This window comes from Furipterus horrens, unplaced genomic scaffold (assembly GCF_987537825.1).
Source record: "Furipterus horrens unplaced genomic scaffold, mFurHor1.1.pri manual_scaffold_1, whole genome shotgun sequence".
Lineage (NCBI taxonomy): Eukaryota > Metazoa > Chordata > Mammalia > Chiroptera > Furipteridae > Furipterus > Furipterus horrens.
Genome location: NW_028327171.1, coordinates 58,031,196 through 58,052,156, shown reverse-complemented (window position 1 = coordinate 58,052,156; position 20,961 = coordinate 58,031,196). Strand labels below are relative to the sequence as shown.

Genomic DNA, 20,961 nt, shown 5'->3' with positions numbered 1-20,961 from the left:
GGAAGAGCAACAAAGAGCCAGAGAACGAAAGTGATAAGGGCCCATAAAGAAAAACAAGCTTGGCCTTCCTTATTTGTGCTCTGAGCCGGTCACCGCTCCCAGCCTGGACCCTGGCTGAAGTCCAAGGGATGGAGGTCAAGGCCCAAGTAAAGGAAGTCCCCGGAGTTCAGCGCTTTCGACACCACCTGGGAGGTAGCCACCTCCCCGTTTACGGCTGTCCCAGTTCCAGCTGGTGTGGACGTCCCAGCTCCCGGTTGCCCTCTGGCCACAGAACCTACGTTTCTGGAGTCTGGCCAAAGGGCAAGAAGAAGGGCGGGGCGACATCTCCGCCCCGCCCCGGGGCAGTGGTCTCCCTGCAGCTCTCCAGCCACCTAGCAACTACGCTGACGGCTAGAGAACCCTTCTGTACGCGTAGGATCTCAGAAACGAAACCGGGAAACGTGATTTCTTCGCTCCCAGGCCCCTTCCTGTTGACTCAGGGACAGTGGTTGTGTAACCAGACCAGCAGAGCCACCGCCGGTACTCGTTGACCCCGCGCGGCCTCGGAACTGCAGCAGCTACAGGTGGGCGGCGGCGTTCTCTGATACTTCCTATGGGCGCGGGGCGATGAGGTGGGGGTGGGGATGGGGGAGGGCTGGCTTGTGCCTGTGCTGAGGTTGGGGCGGGGCAGGTGGGATTGGGGCTCCAGAGGCCTAGGGAAGTCACCCGGAAATGGAGCCAGGGTTCAGGATGGGGCCCCAAGTGACCAGGTGGTAGGTACCCCAGGAGGAAAGGGCCCATGACAAGGAGATCCCTGCCTAAAACTGACCTCAGGCTGGGCTCCCCTACTATATCTCTTTGCTGCCCAGAGGTCAGCGTGAATCAAAGCACGATCCTGGGCCAGGGGGATCTGCCAGCCTCTTGGGGAAGTTAGAGGGGGATATTAGTAGAGCCCGCTTGCTTTCATTTAACAGTAGATACGAAGTAGGCGTATGGCTGGAACTGCGCTAGGCACCCTGGGCCACCAGAATTGGAAACATAGAGGTGGGTTGTAGATTAGAGGCCAAGATCATTATCTCAGGAGTCCACCTGCCTCCTGCCTCTACTACTTAGTATCTGGGGACTCTGACTTCCAGCCAGTTTCTTCATAGGCCTTCCTTCCTTACCTCATCTCTGAAGGTGTGACTGTTCAGAGTTACAAGAGTTCGAGTAGGACATGTTCTAGTGTAACTCCGTTAGAGCGGGATCTGGCACTGTACAAAGTACAGTGACAGTTTTTATTGTTTTTAATATTTGACAAAGTCCTTGCTTCTCCAAATTTAGTGTCTGGTTCCCTTGGGGTTTTACTTATCCATTTGGTCTTGGAAGTCTGGCACGGTCACTTCCCAGTTCCAAGAACAGGCAGGGAACTATTGTTTCTCCTAGTTTAGCAAGATGAAGGATGTGGTTAGTAGTGCACAAGTGTCACTTGCTCCGCCTGACCTGTCAGGCAATTTGGGATCCCCTTTTTCTCCCTTGAACTTTTGTAACAGCGGAAGTTTCTCTTAATACCACCCTGGTGAGCATATCAATTAGAAGACCTTGAACGCTGAACTAACATAACACAAAGGCTGTTTATGGAGTGAGTGGACTGTTTCACTTGGGTAAAAGAGTGGCATTTGAAATACCTAGTTCGCAAAGCAGATCTGTAAGGAAGCTGTTCTTTCTGTCTGAAAGGAGTGACTGTACACACATTGTTCAATCAACAGGCACCAATTAAGTGTCTTGTGGGGGACTAGCCACGCCCTGGCCTCTGAGAGTTTAGAGCGAAGCTGTAGAAACAGTCAATGTGTAAGATGGTCTCCTGTGCACCTCTCTATAGTCATGTCTAATGATCTGTCCCTCTTGGGCCTGTAACCCACAGACATTTCCTTTCCTTTCCTTGAATGAGATCAGCTTGCTCAGCCTCAGGAATTCTACCTATGCAGTTACCTCTGTCTATAACCCCACCCACTCTTCAAACACACTTCTTTCAGCTCTCAGGTCTGTCTTCTTTCACACCCTCTCCCCACCATCTAACCTAGCGACCCTATAACTCTTCATTACAGCACCATTAGATTTATTTATAGCATTTTGAATGTTTGCAATAAAATACTGTTATATGCCTTTCATGAGTATTCTCTGAGAAAAGGCACAGGCTTTATACTAAGTGAATATTTATATAATATTTACATATGTACATGTACATTATACAAGGGGGGACCCCCCAAAATGGAATTATCTTAGAAGGGCGGGCCCCTTTTAGTACAGGCTTCCCCCACTAGGTGAGTTCACCCACTAGGTGAACACATCTGTCTCAGTGTACCAGCTGGCATTGTGGAGATGCTGTGTTCAGCTTCAGTGAATTTTCTTTGAAGACTCTTTCAACGTGTTTGCCTATTTCATGGTGGGTGATTTATGAGCACACCTGCCCACACCACGCTGAATGTTCAGCAGTTTTTGATCAAAAATCTCATGGCCCCTGTGGCCCACCTCCATATTCACCTCATCTCACCTTGAGTGACTTTTTTTTTGTTTCCCCGGATGAAAATAGTCCTCAAAGGGAAACATTTTACCTTTGTGGAAGAGGTGAAATAAAAAATGGCAGAAGCACTAAAAGGCATCAAAATTGATGCATTCAGAAACTGTTCTGAGCAGTGGGAAAATACGTCTCGATAGGTGTATTGCATCAAATGCAGAGTACTTTGAAAGTGACTGAAATTTAAACATGTAACAATAAATACACAATTTTTAATAAATACTGTTTTTTTGGGGGGGGTCCCCCCTTGTATATAAACCTATGTAAAGAACACACCAGGTAAAATACAGAACATTTCCATTGCCACGGAAAATTCTCTCCTATCACTTTCCAGTTAGCCCCCTCCTATCGCAGCAACAACCACTGTTCTGATTTCTGTGGCCAAAACACTATTACTCAGCAACATAAAAGAAGGAGCAACTGATACAACCAGCCACATGGATGAATCTCAAAAATATTATGTTCAGTGAAAGAAGCCAGACACAAAAGAGCACACTCTGATTATATTTCTATAAATAACCATATTTTAAATGCTTTCTATAGCACAACTTCGGCTGATACCATTTTCTAATAGGATCTGCTCTGCCACTAAGGCCCACAGGCTTTGGAGACGTGCACCTGGGGAAAAATTATTTTAAAAATACAAGAGTCAAACTGTAACCAAATATGAAGGAAAAGAGTAAATATGAACAAATGAGCTCTGTTTTGGGGTCCATTCAGTTTTACTTCTTTGTATTTCTGTGGAAGGAGGAAATGAAAGGAAAGTCAATAGTCTGGTATTCATGTTGGTACTCACTGGGCAAGGGCTTGGGAGCTTACGGCACTCGTTACTGAGGAGTGTCTACCTGTTCCTTATGTGATTCACAGCATTTGTTTATGAATTTCCTTTTTCTGGCACATTCGTTCTTTCTGACTGGCACTGGACTCCCCAGGCTCAAACAACTAAATGTAAAAAATATTGTTTTTTACTTAAAAATACTTTAATTTTTAAGTAAAAAAAAAATAATGTTAATAATTTTAGATCCCCTCCCTCCCACACACACACAGAGTGGAGGTGACTTGTCTGTGTTCCTCCTCCAGGTATTATTTAGTATTTGTCCTTGAAATGGGTGCCTTGCTGTCATTGTATGCAAGTGGAGAATGATAAAAACAATAGTCTCTTAAAATTGCTATAAAATCGGTTAAAGGCTATAGGATATTTTTTTAACTAATCATATTAAAGAGGGCAGTCCTACAAGCAACAGAGGATAGATAAAAGCTTTAGAGATGTCCAGTCCAGTATATTGATTAAGGAATACTATTTAATTCTCCACCACTTTATATATATATATATATATATATATATATTATATATTTTATATATTTTTATATATATCTTTAATATTTATGTTAAATATTAATTTTTATATATCTGTTAAGTAATGGGTTTTACTTTTAATGTATAATCTTTGATCATGGAAATGTGAGGTTAACAAAAGTAACCATGGCATTTGATACATATGACTTTAGTTTCCTTTTACTGTTCCTTTTATGACAGAACCTAAAACATGAATGTGGCCTGTGAAAATATTTAGCCAACTTTGGTTACATATGTTTATTTGCTTATTGATCGTCTTATAGATTAACTGAAGAAAAGCATAGATTTTCATCATTTTGCTCTTCTAGCCTGATGAGGTCCATAACAGTTGGTTTCTAACTAGCTAACAAAAACTTGTTTTTATCATTCTAAGAAAATTCAGAAGGTGAAATCAGTAACTCAAACAAATTTTTTGCTTTATCCCAGGGCCAAGTAAACCCATTCCAAATTATTCAACCCTTGCTGAATTTCTTGAGTATATAATTAAGAGGTGACTTCAATTAGAATGTTCATAAGAGTTTTACTAGATTATGAAATTTTATGCTTAAAGTAGGCAATGATAAAGAAAACAATTAAAAGGAGAGGAGGGACATGGTTTCCTCTTGGGAAAACCAGACATTAGTAAAGGATATCAGAGAAGGAAAACTCTGACTCCAAAAAACCTCCGCTGCCTTGCGGCATACCTCTTCAGGGGAAAGGCTAAGGGAGTAAACCCTGACAGAAAATCCGGAGCCGGAGTCCCTAAGGCGGTTTGACGTTGTAGTCAACACTGGCAACTCCTGCGGCGCACCTGAAGCCAAGCTGTATTGACTCCGTCTTTCCCTTGGACCCTTCAGCTGCGAAGAGAGGGGGGGGTCTGCTGCATGGGCAACAGCAGACCCTCCATATCACCCTGCCCAGGCTCTGTAGCTTCAGCGTCATCACAAGATGTCGATTCAACACGGGAGGAGACAGATACGATGTCACTCCCGAGTCGGACTGCACAGCCATTCTCGGCGGTGCAGATAGACTCTTGAGAAGCTACACCATCGTCTCTCGAGACGGACGGCTGCCGACGACGACGACGACGAGTAAAGGATATAGAGGGATCAGTTGATTTTTATTTACCAATTAAGACAATATAGTAGGAAGAGTTAATAAAGTGGCAGCCAAGCCTGGAGAGGGCCTGGGAAGTGCAGGGCTGATTTATATTAATGTATGGGTCCAAGATGAAACAGTAAGGTAACAGAGTTTTTGCCTTACGTGTTGATTGTAATTAACAAGCACATAGGCATTTATAGTGGAGAGATAGGGAAAGTAGTGAGTGAACAGTAGTGGGAAAGACTAGGATGGGATCAAGGCACTGGAAGGCAGAAGTACTGAGTACAATGTTTATTTTTTAACTTTTTATTAGTTATTATTTTTGGTAGAAATAACCAAACACAAAATTTCGGTTGGATTTGTCATGCTACTACAACTGTGACAACCCCTCCCTGAGAGTGGGTTCTCTGGCTAAAAGTATGCTTTAAAAAAAAAAGGTTAATATTTATTTTGTTTTTTTCCATTACCATTTAGTCCCCTTATATCCCCCTGCCCCCAGCAATCAACACACTGTTGTCCATGCATGTCCTAAAGCATAGAACAAAGGGTCAGACCTTTTCAGATTTACCATTCAAGCTGGGCAGAACACATCCATGGGCTGGGAATTTCCAGAGTTATTTGCAGTAGTGTAACCTGATAGCTAACATTTCTCCTTCTCATGTTGGACCATTCCTGGAGCCCAGCCAGCTGTTCACTAACAGGGCTGACCTACAACTTCCAAAGTCGTAGTTAGAAACATAGCAATGGGGAATGAATCAACCAAAGGGTTTAAATGACCAGATTTTGGTAAACTAGATGAATGGAAGAATATCTTATTTGCATGTATAGTTTCAGAGCATCTTGTTTAAACAATCATATTTGACCTATAAAATTATAACCTATGTATTAATAGCAGGTCTTTTTTTTTCAGAACTCTTTAAATCATGAACAAAGCAAGTAAGTAATTAACTTTTCTCCTTCAATGTTAAATCTGTTAATATATTAATTACTATATGTTTTATTTAGTTTCTGAAAGGATATAGTTTGCTTTGTGTTATTTATGCTCTGAAATCCAAAGTCTAGTTCAGTGTTTTGATATATATGCACTAATACTCACTATCACTAATTTTTCCTTAAAAAAAAAAAAGCCTTAGATAAACCTGAGAAATTTTAGGCTTACTGGAAAATAATTTTCCAGTAATTTATAATTTATACTATATTTCATCCAGATTAGTTTTCCCTTTTCTATGTGTATTTCATTTACAGAAAGACTACTCGTCGTATTAACAGATAATAAATTTAATATGTCAGTTCATTGTAATAATATCCTTACATAAATCCCTCATGTATTTCATAATATACACACGTGAATAGTTTTAAATTCCAATCATTATGTTCTGGCTTTTTTTCTTTCAAGAAAATTTTAAATAAGTTGAGTATTGACCAAGCATGTAATAAAAATCGAATCATCTGACTAAAAATCTAAAGCAATACATAGGCAGGAAAAGATAAAAAATAAAATTATGTGTTCTGAAAGGATTTATAGTTTCTCTTTATTTTTGTTTAGATAGCCAAAGATGTTCATTTCTCACCACGATGTCACTCTTCCTACATGTAGTATCATTTATTAGGACCAGAAACCTTGGCTCTTCTTTCAGGAGGTTTCATGGTTTTCTCTTACGTTTGCTATATTAATTTAATCTTATTTGCAAAACTCAAAGCTTTTAAAATGTAATTCTATATAATATTAAGCTGTTGTTTTTTTGCTATAAACTTTAGGATGCATCAGATCACTTCATAAAGATTCTCTTGACCACAGTCATAGTCACCTTTTTTCTTTTTTCTTTTGACTAATTAAAATATTACCCTTGGAAAAAGGACTTTGCCTCAACTCAGCACTGACACCTTTTGGGATAAATTTACAAAATAACTTAAAATCAGCTGAAATGATTATGAGTCAACAGTAGGAGTTTCTGTTAAACAAGAGTATGTTTCCTTTTTTTATTGGATTTATTGGGGTGACACTGGTTCACAAACCATATAGATTTCAAGTGTACCACTCAATAAAATATTATCTGCATACTGCATCGTGCCCGTTGCCCAAAGCGAAGTCTCTTTCCATCCTCATTCCTCCCCACTTTGCCCACCTCCACCTATCACCTATCCCCTTTTCCATATATATATACACACACACACACACATATGTATATATATGCACACATATATATGTACACACACACACACATATATATATATAAAATATGTTTTTTAATTTAATTCCTTAACCTTCTTTCATCCAGCCCCCCAACCCTCTCCCCTCGGACAGCTCTCAGTCTGTTCTATGTATCCATGCCTCTGTTTATGTTTTGTTTGTCATTTTATTTTGTTCATTAGAGTCCACATAGTCACCTTCTACTTTTTCAGTTTCACATATATAAATTGTATGTATATGTTTGCATAAATAGAAATGAAATTATATATGTATATTTATGTAAATATACATATATAAAAATAAAATACCTTTACAACAATATGATACTCTTGTGATTCTATAAGTTATTTTAAGTTGCATTTCTCAAAACGATTCGTGATTCATATGCTCTTTGCTCTACTTGACCACTTGTTCATTCACATGTTTCTCTTGTATGAATTTCTATTGAAATTTCTGAAGCCAGGATCATTGCTCTGGCACCAAAATCCCAGAGATTATGAGCTCCTAATTTCTTGACTTTGTCAGGTCATGGACATATGTGTGTCTTTACTATTGTTGAAACAATAGTACTTAGAGGTGCCAAAATGTGACATATTATTATTTAAGGGCAGGTCTTTCAATCAGACCTGCAGTGTATTTCCTCAAGATCCATTGAGTCTGATTCTGTTATCTCCAACTCAAGGAAGAGTGGGGCCTGTGGGCAGACCCTTGAGAGCTAAAGAGCTAGGAGCTAGGCCACTCATGGGATGCTGACAAACAGAAGGGAAAGGTTAGAAGGAACAGATTGCAATATTTCAGAAATCTATGATAATTTGGGGAGTGTTGTGGTATCTGCCCTGTTGGAAGTAGAGGATTCTATGTTGCCTAGATTTGCAGTCTCCATGGACTTCATGCTGCTGAACTTACTATGAAGTCAACTGAATGGAGGAGAGAGCAGGCCACAGAATCCAGCCTTCCTGCTGAAACCACATGAATGGAGTGACCTTAAAAGACCCATGAAAGAGAAGCATACAAGAAATATGTGAGGCTGAAAGTTTGGCCAACATTTTCTTCTATATTGATGCAATGTTGCATGATTCAAAAAGAAAGTTGAATTTACGTTAATAAGTCATGGGAAAGAGAGGAGGACATAGTGTAGTGTGCACTAGGCCGTAAGTTCCATGAAGGCAGAGCCAGTGAAGCCCCAGAGCCTAACTCAGGGGTGAGACAGGAGCTGCTCAGTAAATATTTATTGTCAGGCTGGGATGGCTGTTGAATGAATAATTGGAGAAATGCAAATATGTAAAACTAGGATGTTGAACCATTTGTAGATATATTAAGATTATTTAAAACACACTGATTAGTAGATAACATTTAATGTTAGTTTATTGTAATTAAGTCAGTTATGGTTTTTGTAGGTCAAAATAAGTCAGATATTAGAATTTACTTTGATCAACCTTATTAGGGTAGTGCCAGAGTAAACATTAAAAAGGATATTTAAATAAAACTATATATGCATTATTTTAAGTATTTGGGGGTGGGTAGCAGGTGGAGGGATCTAGCAAAAAAGAAAAAAGACTCATGGACAGGGACTACAGTGCGGTTATGCAGGGTGGAGGGGCATGGATGGAGGTGAAAGTGGGTATAAGGGGGATATGGTAATGAAAAAAATACAATAAAAATAAATTGAAAAAATTTAAAAATAAGAAATTTCTATAGCAGTGATTATAAATATCTTTAAAATCATCCATAATCCTTTCATTCCTGTCTTCACATCTACCTAGTTTTATTTATTTCCTCATACTCTATATGTGTTTTTAAAACAGTTTTTTCTAATACCAACAAAATAAAATGGAAGTGAACACTCATCAGGCATAGCTGAAAACTAGAAATTCATTCCCAGTAACCCAGGCTGTCTCATTTTATCCAAAAGGAAATTTGTTTGAGACAGGGTTCTATAGCAAAATAATTGTGAAAAGAGACACAGCTTTTGTTAAGTGAAGAATTCACTCTTTCTCTTTCAGTACAGCATAAGATCATACAAATGAAGTTATCTACAGATATTGTATTTTTTTCCTAATAAGCATTTTATTAAAGCCGATATATGTTTACCTCTCCTTGAATTACAGATATGCAAATAAATGCTTCTCACCCAGGAACAAATTTCCCAGCTGCATATCCTCAATACCCTCCGGCAGCATTCCAAGGTAAAACATTTTTTTCAAGGAATAAAACCAAAATGAATCAATAATCGATATTCCCCAAAGGATGTGTGTGTGTGTGTGTGTGTGTGTGTGTGCGCGTGTGTGTGTCTGTCTGTCTGTGTATGTATTGTAGTACTGCACTTTGTTGAAGGTGCAATAATGAAATTGTCAGCCTCATTCTTGATTTGTTTGGTTGACTATATGTTATCATAAATATCATTAAAGTAATTTTTATTGATACAGGATAGTAAAGGTGTAGAGTTAATAAAAATAGTAGTGAGTTTACATTTAGCAAGTGAAATATAAAGCTGCATATAACTTAAACCCCAAAATGAACATATTAAGTAAAAGGTTGTATTGATTCTCCTCTATCTCTTCAGAAAATTGTGATCATGTAATCACATTTAGAAGATTTAATCCTGAGTGTTCTTGAGTCATGCATAGCTGAGGTTAATTGTGTTCAGTGAAAGTCACAGAAAAGACATGACTGCTTTAATAAAACGAAGCTGAAAGCAATAGAAACGTAGTTACCTGGGCATAATTCTCATTTTCATTTTGTAACATATGAAAGCTTTCCTTTTGTTTACATGCTGAATTACGTCTTGCATTTGAGTAGGCAGGCTACCCACATCTTGAGAGACCATCCTGGGGACTTAAGACTTCAGGTTTGAACAGAAGGTTGTATTCATTTTGTATTCTACTGTGAACAGTCTGCTTAGGAGCTGAATGGTCTGTTTAATTGTCTAATGAGAACTCTCCCGGTGGGACCTGGATGTCATCAAATGTTTGCAATTAAAAGAATGTGAACTAGAAAAAAATCCAAGACTCTAAGGTAAGAGTCTCAAGGGTACCTGCCATAAGTATTCCATGAGAGCTCTTAAAAACACTAGTGCCAGAGCACTATCCCAGAAAAAAAACTAAAGCAGAAGCTCAGGGAGTGGGACCCAGGGATTGGTAATTTTAAATTCCCCAGGTTAGTGTAACATGTAGCCAAGGCTGTGAACTCTAAATTCTTTACACAGTTGGTGTTTGGAGAATTATTAGCAAGTCTATAATATTCATTCAAGGTACTTGGAGAATGATTTAATCCACCCACAGCTAATTAAAAGTAGGTGATACATAATTAAATTGGTATCATCAGACTTGCGAGTTTGTAAGAAAAAACAGCTCAATTTTATTGCTTATATTCAAGGCCCCATATAGCACAGGTTTTAATGTAATGATACTGATACCTTAATATTGAGAGCTTATTTTGCATATTATGGATTAACTCATGTAATTCTCTGATACTCTTCTGAGGTAAATATATTAATTATACCTATTATTTATGTGGAAACACAGGTATAGAGAGGCTCCTTCAGGCTTCAAGCTCTGGCTTCTGTACTTAATAGTTGTGGTTTTAAACAATAGGCTGTACCTCTAAGCCACAGTGCATTTTTTAAAATTTTGTTTTATTTTTCTCCATTACCATTTAGTCCCTTTATACACTCTTCCCCCCGACAGTCACCACACTGTTATCAATGTCCATGCATCCTTTTCCTTTGTGTTCAATCCTTCCACCCCAACAACCACCACCACCACCACCCCCGCCTTGTAGTTGTCATCCTTCTCACTATGAGTCTGTCTCTATTTTGCTTGTTAGGTGAATCTGTTCCTTAAATTTCATGTATGAGTGAAATCATATGATACTTGTCTTTGTCTGACTGGATTTCACTTAGCATAATGTTCTCCAGATCCATCCATGCTGTTGCAAAGGACAAAGTTTTCTTTTTTACAGCCGAGCAGTATTCCATTGTAGGAATAGTTCCATAATTGTTTTATCCACTCATCTACTGATGGACACTTTGACTGCTTCCATATCTTGGCTATTGTAAATAATGCTGCAGTAAAATAGGGGTACTTATGTTTTTTTTTTAAATGAGTGTTTTGTGTTTCTTCAGATATATTCCCAGAAGTGGGATTACTGAGTCAAAGGTAGACCTATTTTTAATTTTTTGAGGTGTCTCCATACTGCTTTTTACAGTGGCTACACCAATATGCATTCCCACCTACAGTGCAGAAGTGTTCCCCTTTCTCCACATCCTCGCCAGCGCTTGTTGTTTGTCGATTTATTGATGATAGCCAGTCTGACAGGTGTCAGGAGATATCTCAATGTGGTTTTAATTTGCATTTCTCTGATGATTACAGATGTTGAGCATTTTTTCATATGTCTGTTGGCCATCTGTATGTCCTCTTCGGAGTCTCTTGACCATTTTTTAATTGCGTTGTTTGTTCTTTTGGTGTTGAGTTTTATAAGTTCTTTGTAAATTTTGTATATTAACCCTTTATCAGATATATTGGCAAATATGTTCTCCCATTCTGTGGGTTGTCTTTTTATTTTGTTGATGGTCTCCTTTGCTGTGTAAAACTTTTGAGTTTGATGTAATCTTTGTTTATTTTTTCTTTTGTTTCCCTTGCCTGGGAATATATATCCAATGAAATATTACTATGAGCAATATCCGAAATTTTACTGCCTATGTTTTCTTCTAGGACATATATGGTTGCAAACCTAATATCTGTCTTTAATTCATTTTGAATTTATTCCTATGTGTGGTGTGAAAAGGTGGTCTAGTTTCATTTTCCTGCATGTATCTGTCCAGTTTTCCCAACACTATTAATGAATAAACTATCTTTAGCCCATTGTATGTGCTTGCTTCCTTGGTCAAATATTAATTGGTTATAAAGCTGTGAGTTTATTTCTGGGCTTTCCATTCTGTTCCATGATATATGTGTCTGTTTTTATGCCAGCACCATGCTGTTTTGATTATTATGACTTCATAGTATAATTTGATATTAGGTAGTGTGATTCTACCCATTTTGTTCTCTCTTATCAGGATCTCTGTTGCTATGTGTGTGGGACCTTGTGTGGTTACATATAAGTTTTGAAATATTTGTTCTAGTTCTGTGAAATATATCATTAGAATTTTGATAGGAATTGTGTTGAATCTATAGATTGCTTTCAATAGCATGGACATTTTAATGATATTAATCCTTCCTATCCTTAAACATGGTATTTGCTTCTACTTACTTGTATCATCTTCAGTTTCTTATAATTTTCTGAGTACAGGTCTTTTATACCCTTGGTTAGATTTATTCACAGGTCTTTTATTCTTACAGCAATTGTGAATGGGATTGTTTTCTTAATTTTCTTTTTGTTAGTTTGTTATTGGCATATATAAATGCAACTGACTTATGGATATTTATTATGTATCCTGCTACTTTACTGAATTCATTTATCAGTTCCAGTTTCTGGGGGAACATTTAGAGTTCTGTATATACAGTATTATATCATCAGCAAATAATAATTTTACTTCTTCCTTTCCAATCTGGATGACTTTTATTTTCTTTTTTTCTGTCTGATTGCTGTGTCTATGATTTCCAGTACTATGTTGAATAAGAGACGTGAAAGCGATCTTCCTGTCTTGTTCCTGATCTTAAGGGGAACACTTGTAGTTTTTGCTGGCAGTGGGTTTGTCATATATGGCCTGTTATGTTTAGGTATGTCCCCTCTATTCCCACTTTTCTGAGAGTTTTTATCATAAATGGGTGCTAGATTTTATCAAATGCTTTTTCTGCATCTACTGATATGATCATGTTGTTTTTATCCTTCATTTTTTTTAATATAGTGAATCACATATACTGATTTGCAAATATTGTACCAAACTTGCATTCTGGAATAAATCCCACTTGATCATGGTGTATGATCTTTTTGATGTATTGCTGTATTTAGTTTGCTAATATTTTGTTGAGGATTTTAGTGTCTATGTTCATCAGGGATATTGGGCCTGCAATTTTCTTTGTTTGTAGTTTCTTTATCAGGTTTTAGAATTAGGATAATGTTGGCCTCGTAAAGTGAGTTTGGGAGCCTTCCCTCTTCCTGAATTTTTTGAAATAGGTTGAGAAGGAGAGGTGTTAGTTCTTCTCAGAATGTTTGGTAAATTTCACCTGCGAAGCCATTGGGGTCCAGGGCTTTTGTTTGTTGGGAGCTTTTGGATTATTCAGTTTAACTGAGTGTAATCTGTCTATTGAGATTCTCTGATTATTCCTGATTTAGTTTTGAAAAATTGTATATTGCTAGGAATTTATCCATTTTGGCTAGGTTGTTTAATTTGCTGGCATATAGTTCTTCTTAATATTTTCTTACAGTCCTTTGTATTTTTTAAGTATATTTTATTGATTATGTTGTTATAGTAGTTCCAATTTTTTCCCCTTTGCTCCCTTCTGCCCAGTACCCCACTTTCCTCCAGCAATCCCACCCCCGTGAGTTCATATCCATGGGTTGTGTATATAAGTTCTTTGGCTTCACCCTTTCCTATATTATTCTTAACTTCCCCCTGTTTATTTTGTATCTATTGATTATGCTTCTTAATCCCTGCACCATATCCCCATTCCTCCCCCTCCCCCCTCCCACTGTCACCACACCACGTCCTCTCCACCCCTCCTACCTGTCTGGATAAGTATTTCTTCTTTATATCTTTGTTTGCTGGACTTCCATGCGGTTTGATTTTTCTGGAACTTCTCATTGTTTCTAGTTTTGAGGTAGTTGTATTCCTTCTTAGTTGTGGAGTGAGACGCAGCGTGTCTGTCTATGCCTCCATCTTGGCCAGAAGTCCCCTTTATATTTCTTTGGTGTCTCTTGTTATTTCTCCTCTTTCATTTCTGATTTTATTTATTTGTGCCCTCTCTCTTTGTTTCTTGATGAGTCTGGTTAAAGGTTTGTCAATCTTGATTATCTTTTGGATTCATTGATTTTTATTTTTATTTTTTAGACCTTTGTTTATTTCTGCTCTGCTCTTTATTATTTCCTTCATTCTACTCACTTTGGGCTTTGTTTGTTTTTCCTTTTCATGTTCCTTTAAGTATGACATTAGATTGTTTATTTGAGCTTTTTGTTAGTTTGTTTTTGAGATAGGCCTGTAGTGCTATGAATTTCCCTCTTAGGATTGCTTTCCCAGTGTCCCACAGATTTTGGATTGTTGTGTCCTCGTTTTCATTTGTTTCAAGGTATCTCTTGATTTCTTCCTTGATCTCATTGTTGACCAGTTCATTGTTTAAAAACATGTTATTTAGCTTCCATGTCTTTGGGTGTCTTTCAGTGTTCTTCTTGTGAATGAGTTCTAGTTTCATCTCATTATGGTCAGAGAAGATGCTTGATGTGATTTCAATCTTCTTAAACTTATTAAGACTTGTTTTGTGTCCTAACATAACATGTGGACCACCCTAAAAAATATTCCTGTGTACTTGAAAAGTATGTATATCCTGCTGCCTTGGGGTGAACTACTCTGAAAATATCAATTAAATCCATTTGATTCTAGAGTGTCATTTAAGGCTGCTGTCTCCTGTTGATTTTCTGTCTGAAAGATCTATCCATTGAAATCAATGGTGTGTTAATATCACCTACTATGACTGTATTTCTGTCATCATCTCTCGCTTTATGTCTATCAAGATTTGCTTTGCATATTTAGGTGCTCCTATGTTGGGTGCATAAATGTTTACTGGGGTTATGTTCTCGTAGTGTTCCCTTTATCATTATATAGTGTCCTTCTTTGTCTCTTACAGTAGCCTTGGTTTTAAAGTCTGTTTTGTCAGAGTTAAATATTGCTCTCCTGGCTTCTTTTTTTCTTTTCCATTTGCATGAAATATCTTTTTCCATTCCTTTACTTTTAGTCTGTGTGTATTGTATCTTTCATTCTGAGGTCGGTTTCTTGGAGACAGCAAATATATGAGTCTTATTTTCTTATCCATTCAGCTACCCCATCCGATCTTTTGGTTGGATCATTTAAGCTATTTATATTCGAGGTGATTATTGATAGGCTATTTTATTTTTAAACTATTTGCCTCTTTTTTTTGTTTTTGTTTTTTAATCTTCTTCTTAAAGCAAGCCCTTTAACATTTGTTGCAGTACTGGTAACAAACTCCTTTAGCATTTTCTTGTCTGGGAAGCTTCTTATTTCTTCTTCAAATTTAAATGATAGCCTTGCTGGGTAACGTAGTCTTGGTTGTAGGTCCTTGCCATCATCACTTGGAATATTTCATGGCAATCCCTTCTGGCCTGAAATGTTTCTAGAGAAACCAGATGACAGTCTTTGCTCTTGCAACTTTTAGAGATACTCTCCTTGTCTTTAAGCTTTGCCATTTTAATTATGATGTGTCTTAGTGTAGGCATCTGTGAGTCCATCTTGTTGGGACTCTCTGCACTTCCTGGACCTGTGTGTCTTTTCCTTCACCAGACCAGGAAAGTTTTCAATTACTTCTTCGTATAGGTTCTTGATACTGTGCTTACTCTGTTCTCCTTCTTGTATTCCCATGATACGGATGTTGTTACGCTTCATGTTGCCAAAATATTTCTTAAGCTCTCTTCATTAAAAAAAATTTTTTTTTCTTTTTGCTGCTCTACCTGGGTGTTTTTTCCTACCTTGTCTTCTAAAACACTGATTCAGTCCTCTGCTTCATTTAAACTACTGTTTATTCCTTCCAGTGTATTATTTATTTCAGATATTGCATTCTTTATTCCTAGTTGGCCTTTTATATTGTTTCTGTGTCTTTTTTTCATCCTGTTGATTATCCTTAAAATCATTAAACTGTGTGATAAATTGCTTGCCTTCATTTCATCTAGTTCTTCTGGAGAATTCTCTTGTTTTTTTATTTGAGTCCTGTTTCTTTGTCTTCCCATTATGGCTGCCTCTTTGTATTTGTTTTTATGTATTAGGTAGACTGAGTAAGACTGGGGTAGAATTGTGTCAGACTCTTCCTGTGACTGGCCCTGGGTGACTGTTTGGAGCTGTCAGCAATTCACAGCTTATGGCTTCCTCCGATGGGCCTGTTTTTGTGCAGAAAGAATCAGGTGGCGCACCAAGGCTGGCTTTTACAAGCATGGGGCCCAGGATTGTGTCAGCTGAACTCAGAGCTCCCACACACCCACCTTTGTCTGAAGGCTTTGTCTCTGAAATAGCTTCTAGCTGTGCTCATCAGTAGCCAGGCATAAGCTTCAAAGAGTGGGGTAAGAGTGATTCTTGCTGGTGGGGGTATTGCCATTTGGAGGGCACTGCTCTCACTGAGAAAGATGGCTTCTGCAATATGGGGAATGACTCAGCACAGGGATACTGGTGGCTGTTCCTATAGTTCTCTCTCCAGAGCCACCAACCCCAGACTCTCCTCATGTGTTTCTAGTTTGCTCTGTCCTCCCTCTGCCAGAGTCCAGGGTACGTGGCTGCAAATGAAATTTTGTATGTTGGCCCTTTAAGAGGCTCTCTGCATCTGTAGCCATCTCTCTCTGGTGAAGAGAAACAGTGCTGCTTTCCACAGCTGGATGTTATTTGGTTCCTTTCCTGGTTCAGGTGCTCTGTGCTAGGGAGCTCAGCTTGAGATTTAGACCCCACACTTCGCACGGGGAGCCCTCTAGCCACTGAAATGTCCCATCGGAACTTCAGCTGCCACGCGTGGGAGCCCAGCCAGGGCTCTTGTGCCCCCACACTACCTACCAGTCACATTGTGATGAAGCGATCTCTTCTGTCTGTCCAGCTAGTTAGTGTTCAGTTGGTTATGCGGAATGATTTCTCTATAATTTAGTTGTAATTCCAGTTTGGTCATTTTCTCCTTCTCCATTTTGAATCCACTATTTCTCCACAGTTCTTATCTATAAAATGGGGGTAACATTTTCCAATTCAGGTCAATTTAGAGATTAAATGAAACTATATGTAAAACACCTATCACAGTGCTTTATAAGTAATTAATGACAAAGATTTACCGACTAAATTAATAATATATTAAATCAGTTTGGCTTTATATAAATGAAAATATTCAAATTTCAGGTAATTCTATAGGCTAATTCATTGATTTTGGAAATAATGAACCTTCTCTCTCCAACAATTTTGAGAAGATTGAATTAATGCCAGTAATGTTACCAATATACTCACATCTAAACCTCCCTAGTGGTTTTGTTTTCTTTTTTTTAATAGAGAGAGCAGGGGAGGAGAAGGGAGGGAGAGAGAGAGAAATAGTGATGTTAGAAACATTCAGTGCTCCCCATTGCGTACCTAACCTGCAGCCTAGGTATGTGCTCTGATCTGGAATCAAACCTGTGACCTTTTGCCTTTTGGCCAACTAAGCCACACCCACCAGGGCCCCAGTGGCAATTTAAAAATACAAATCTCTTCATATTACAGATGGTATTCAGTCTCTGTTGGCTCCCCATTATTTTTGAGCTAGAGGCCAAAATGTTTAATTTGGCCACATGCTCAGGGCTCCCCTGCCTTCCCTCTAAGATCTTCTTAAACCTGGCTCTCTACTGTTAGGCTAGATGGGTCTTTTTCTCTAATATGGAAGGCCCTGTTTGTTGCTATGCCAGGGCTTCTCTCTGAGATGTTCTTTCTGTGCCACCAGCCTCCTCACCTCCTTCTATCCCTTGGTCCTCAGGGAAGCCTTCCCAACTCCTTCCCTTTCTCTTTATCCATACACTTTCCTTTGGCAAATATAGCACTGGTCCCTTCCTTCAAATCACTTATCTTCAATTCTAATGAATCCATTAACTACTATAGTGTTGTATCTCCTTACAGTAAGGGTGAGTATAAAGTTCTTTCTCCCATTAGGTGACGAGGGCAGGATTTTTATCAGCACTTTTCATTTTAAATCCCAGTGCTCGCACTTCTAAAACTCCTTAAGATATCAATCAGATCAGAGAACTCTTCTGCTTAAAATCCTCTAATGCCTGAGACACACTTGGAGTAAAATCCAAACTCCTTATGTAGGAAACAAGGACATAGTGACTCCCAAACCAGGAGACAGTCATTAGTGACAAAGGGCAAATGTAATTAAAGGGTCTCTAAGAAGTGAGCTGACAGCATTGGCATATTCACAAATCACAATAGGGGCATTTAGATGAACGAGTTAATTGTAACTCCGGAGTATCCAGTTATGGAGAAACGGGGAAGAAGGAGAGGGGAGGGGGAGCTAATTGCATTAGGGCGGGGAAGCTAATCCTCTCACTTTAGGGTGGCAATTTTAGGGTGGAGAAGATAATCACTTTAGGGTGGCAATTTTAGGGTGGAGAAGATAATCACTTTAGAGCTGCAATTTTAGGATGGAAACGATAATCACTTTAGGGTGGCAATTTCAGGGTGGGGAAGCCAAGACTATAAAACCAGTTTCCTTTGTCTACTTGGCGCCTGCACATTCTCCTGGCTGTGAGGGTGCACCCGGCTCTGCAGACTCGTGAATAGAGGCCTCGTTTTACTGCTCAAGTCCTGTGTCCCAGTTTTTATTGTGAGCGTTTCTTACACTTATTAAGGGACTCCCTAGATGAACTGCTCCTGTTTCTTTACTGACAGCCGCTTCTGTTCCTTCTCTCCTTTATGATGCTCCTCTCTTTCTCAAATATGCCAAATTCATCCCTAAATTGGGGATTTTTGTGTTTAGTTTTCTTTCCTCTAGAACATTTCTCACCAGATCATCATACAAAGATTTTTTCTTCTCATTGTTTAGTTCTCAACTTAAATTTTACCTATTTAAAAGCAACTAGTTTAGCCAGATGGCTTAGCTGGTTGGAACGTCGTCCCCTTCATCAAGGGTTATGGTTTTGATTCCTAGTCTGGGTGCATAAGGGAGGCAAACAATTGATGTTCCTCTCTTTTTTTCCCTTCCCCTCTCTCTCAAAATCAAGAAACATAATCAGGTGAGGATTAAAAAAAAAAAAAACTAGCTGATACCTTTTCCTCTCCCCATGCATTTTCTCCATCATTTCTATCTGAAATCTTTTAAAAAATTTATTTTCTGTCTCCTAGAAGTTGCCTGTAAACCCGTGAGAGCAGGTTACCTTGTTGATAGCTATATCTTCTGCTTTTAGAACAAAGTCAGATTATAGATCATCCATAAATACTTGTTCATTTTAAAAGGAATTAATTATAAAAGCTATAGTGTTTAAAAGATATCACTGTGAGATTTAAGCTCTTCTTAATTTTTAATAGTGTATGTATTTTTCATCAGTGTTCCATTAAGAGTATTTACAAATTGCATATTCTAAGTTAAGTTTTGAATACCCTTTACTGTTAAAATATTGTGGAGCACAGTCCTTTGAAATTATATTCCATTGCTATGGAATTATTACTCTCTGGACTATACATCTGTGTATAAGCATATGAAGTTTCACTGTAGTCAAATTCACATGGATTATACAGTATACACTTGTGAAATTCACATGAAATGTTAAGTATACATTTTTGAAATTCATGTGGAATATAGAGTATCCATAGTATACACTGTGTTCATTAAGTACTTACGACAATTTTCCGTGATAACTTTTTACCTACCCTGTTTCAAATTGTATTTCCAGATAGCTGAGGGTGCTAAATTGTGAAATTTAAATCTGTAACCTTAACATTATTGCCATTTTATTTTTCATATTAGAGGGTCTTAGAATACAGTGGATTAAAACTTCAGGGAAATTGTTAACCCAGAAAACTATTTGGACAGTACTGGAAAGAGTGACATGCCTTCGCCTCTGTACTAGGGTTTTTCAACAGTGGCACTATAGTATTTTGGGATAGATGCTGCTTTTTCTTCAGATGGAGGGCATTTTAGGATTTTTGCAGCATTCCTGGCCTCTATCCACCAGATGTCAGTATCACCCTCCCCTCTAGCTGTAACAACCAGAAATATCTCCAGACCTGGCCAAATATGCCTCGAAGGGGCAAAACCATCCCCAGTTCTGGGCATTTAGGAGGTACCATTTGTTAGAATTCCAAAATTATCATTTATTACAGAGTGCTTTGGTCCTAGAAATCCTGGCTCAACCCTGGCTCAATGCTATCTCTCTTTTCCATGAAGGAATTCCATAATACTTACATAAGTGACTAGGTCATTGCTGATTTTCTTTCACTTTCTTAGGTTTTAAGTATATTTTCATCTGAGTTTAAGAGCTGCACCAACTCTCTTCCACCCAAAACTTTCAAAATAGAAGTATATATGAAAGCATAGATATTTCATTGAAATTTTGCTCTAAGATAAAAACGTGAATTTTAAGCTTCATAGACACAGGATTCCTGAAGTGAAATTACTGGGGTAATCCCAAAGAGATGATGCTTCCATTATTCAGTGAAGTTACAGATTATTTTACGTGTTCATATTTCAGGACCTCCAGGACATGCTGGCTACCCAGGCCCACAGACTGCCTACCCTGAGATGGTGGCAGGCTATCCTGGCCCACAGGGTGCCTATCCTGGAACTCAAGCAGGCTATCCTGTCCCCCAGGCTAACTACTCAGTCCCACCACATGGCTATTCAGGTACTGGTCCAGTGGGCTTTCCTGTCCAACACCAGCCAGTGTATAATCAACCAGGTGGACCTACAGGGACACCATGGATGCCAGCACCACCACCTCCATCAGACTGTCCACCGGGGTTGGAATATTTAACTCAGGTAATCTCAAGTACATTAAACAATTAAAAAAAAATAAAACTGTGCTTCTGATTTACTTATTGACAAATGACTAATTCACAAAAATCTGAAATGGTAAAACAACATTTTTTGCTAATGAATCACACCAATCCTTCTAGCTCAGGTTTACTTTTAAAGCAAACTA

At 38.4% G+C, this 20,961-nt stretch overlaps 1 protein-coding gene across 2 annotated transcripts in view; it reads left to right on the top strand.

The window, feature by feature from the left end:
• The first annotated feature begins 209 nt into the window (after positions 1-209).
• LOC150021164 (phospholipid scramblase 1-like) overlaps positions 210-20,961 on the top strand; it is a 34,550-nt gene continuing 13,798 nt past the window's right edge. The window contains exons 1-4 of one of the 2 annotated variants that reach the window (XM_090275660.1): positions 210-563; positions 5,884-5,909; positions 9,273-9,350; positions 20,512-20,798. In XM_090275660.1, the coding sequence (XP_090131786.1) occupies positions 5,897-5,909; positions 9,273-9,350; positions 20,512-20,798 (378 nt within the window). In that variant the 5' untranslated portion in view covers positions 210-563; positions 5,884-5,896. The remainder of the gene's footprint in view (positions 564-5,883; positions 5,910-9,272; positions 9,351-20,511; positions 20,799-20,961) is intronic. The other variant, XM_090275665.1, reaches the window with a different exon arrangement.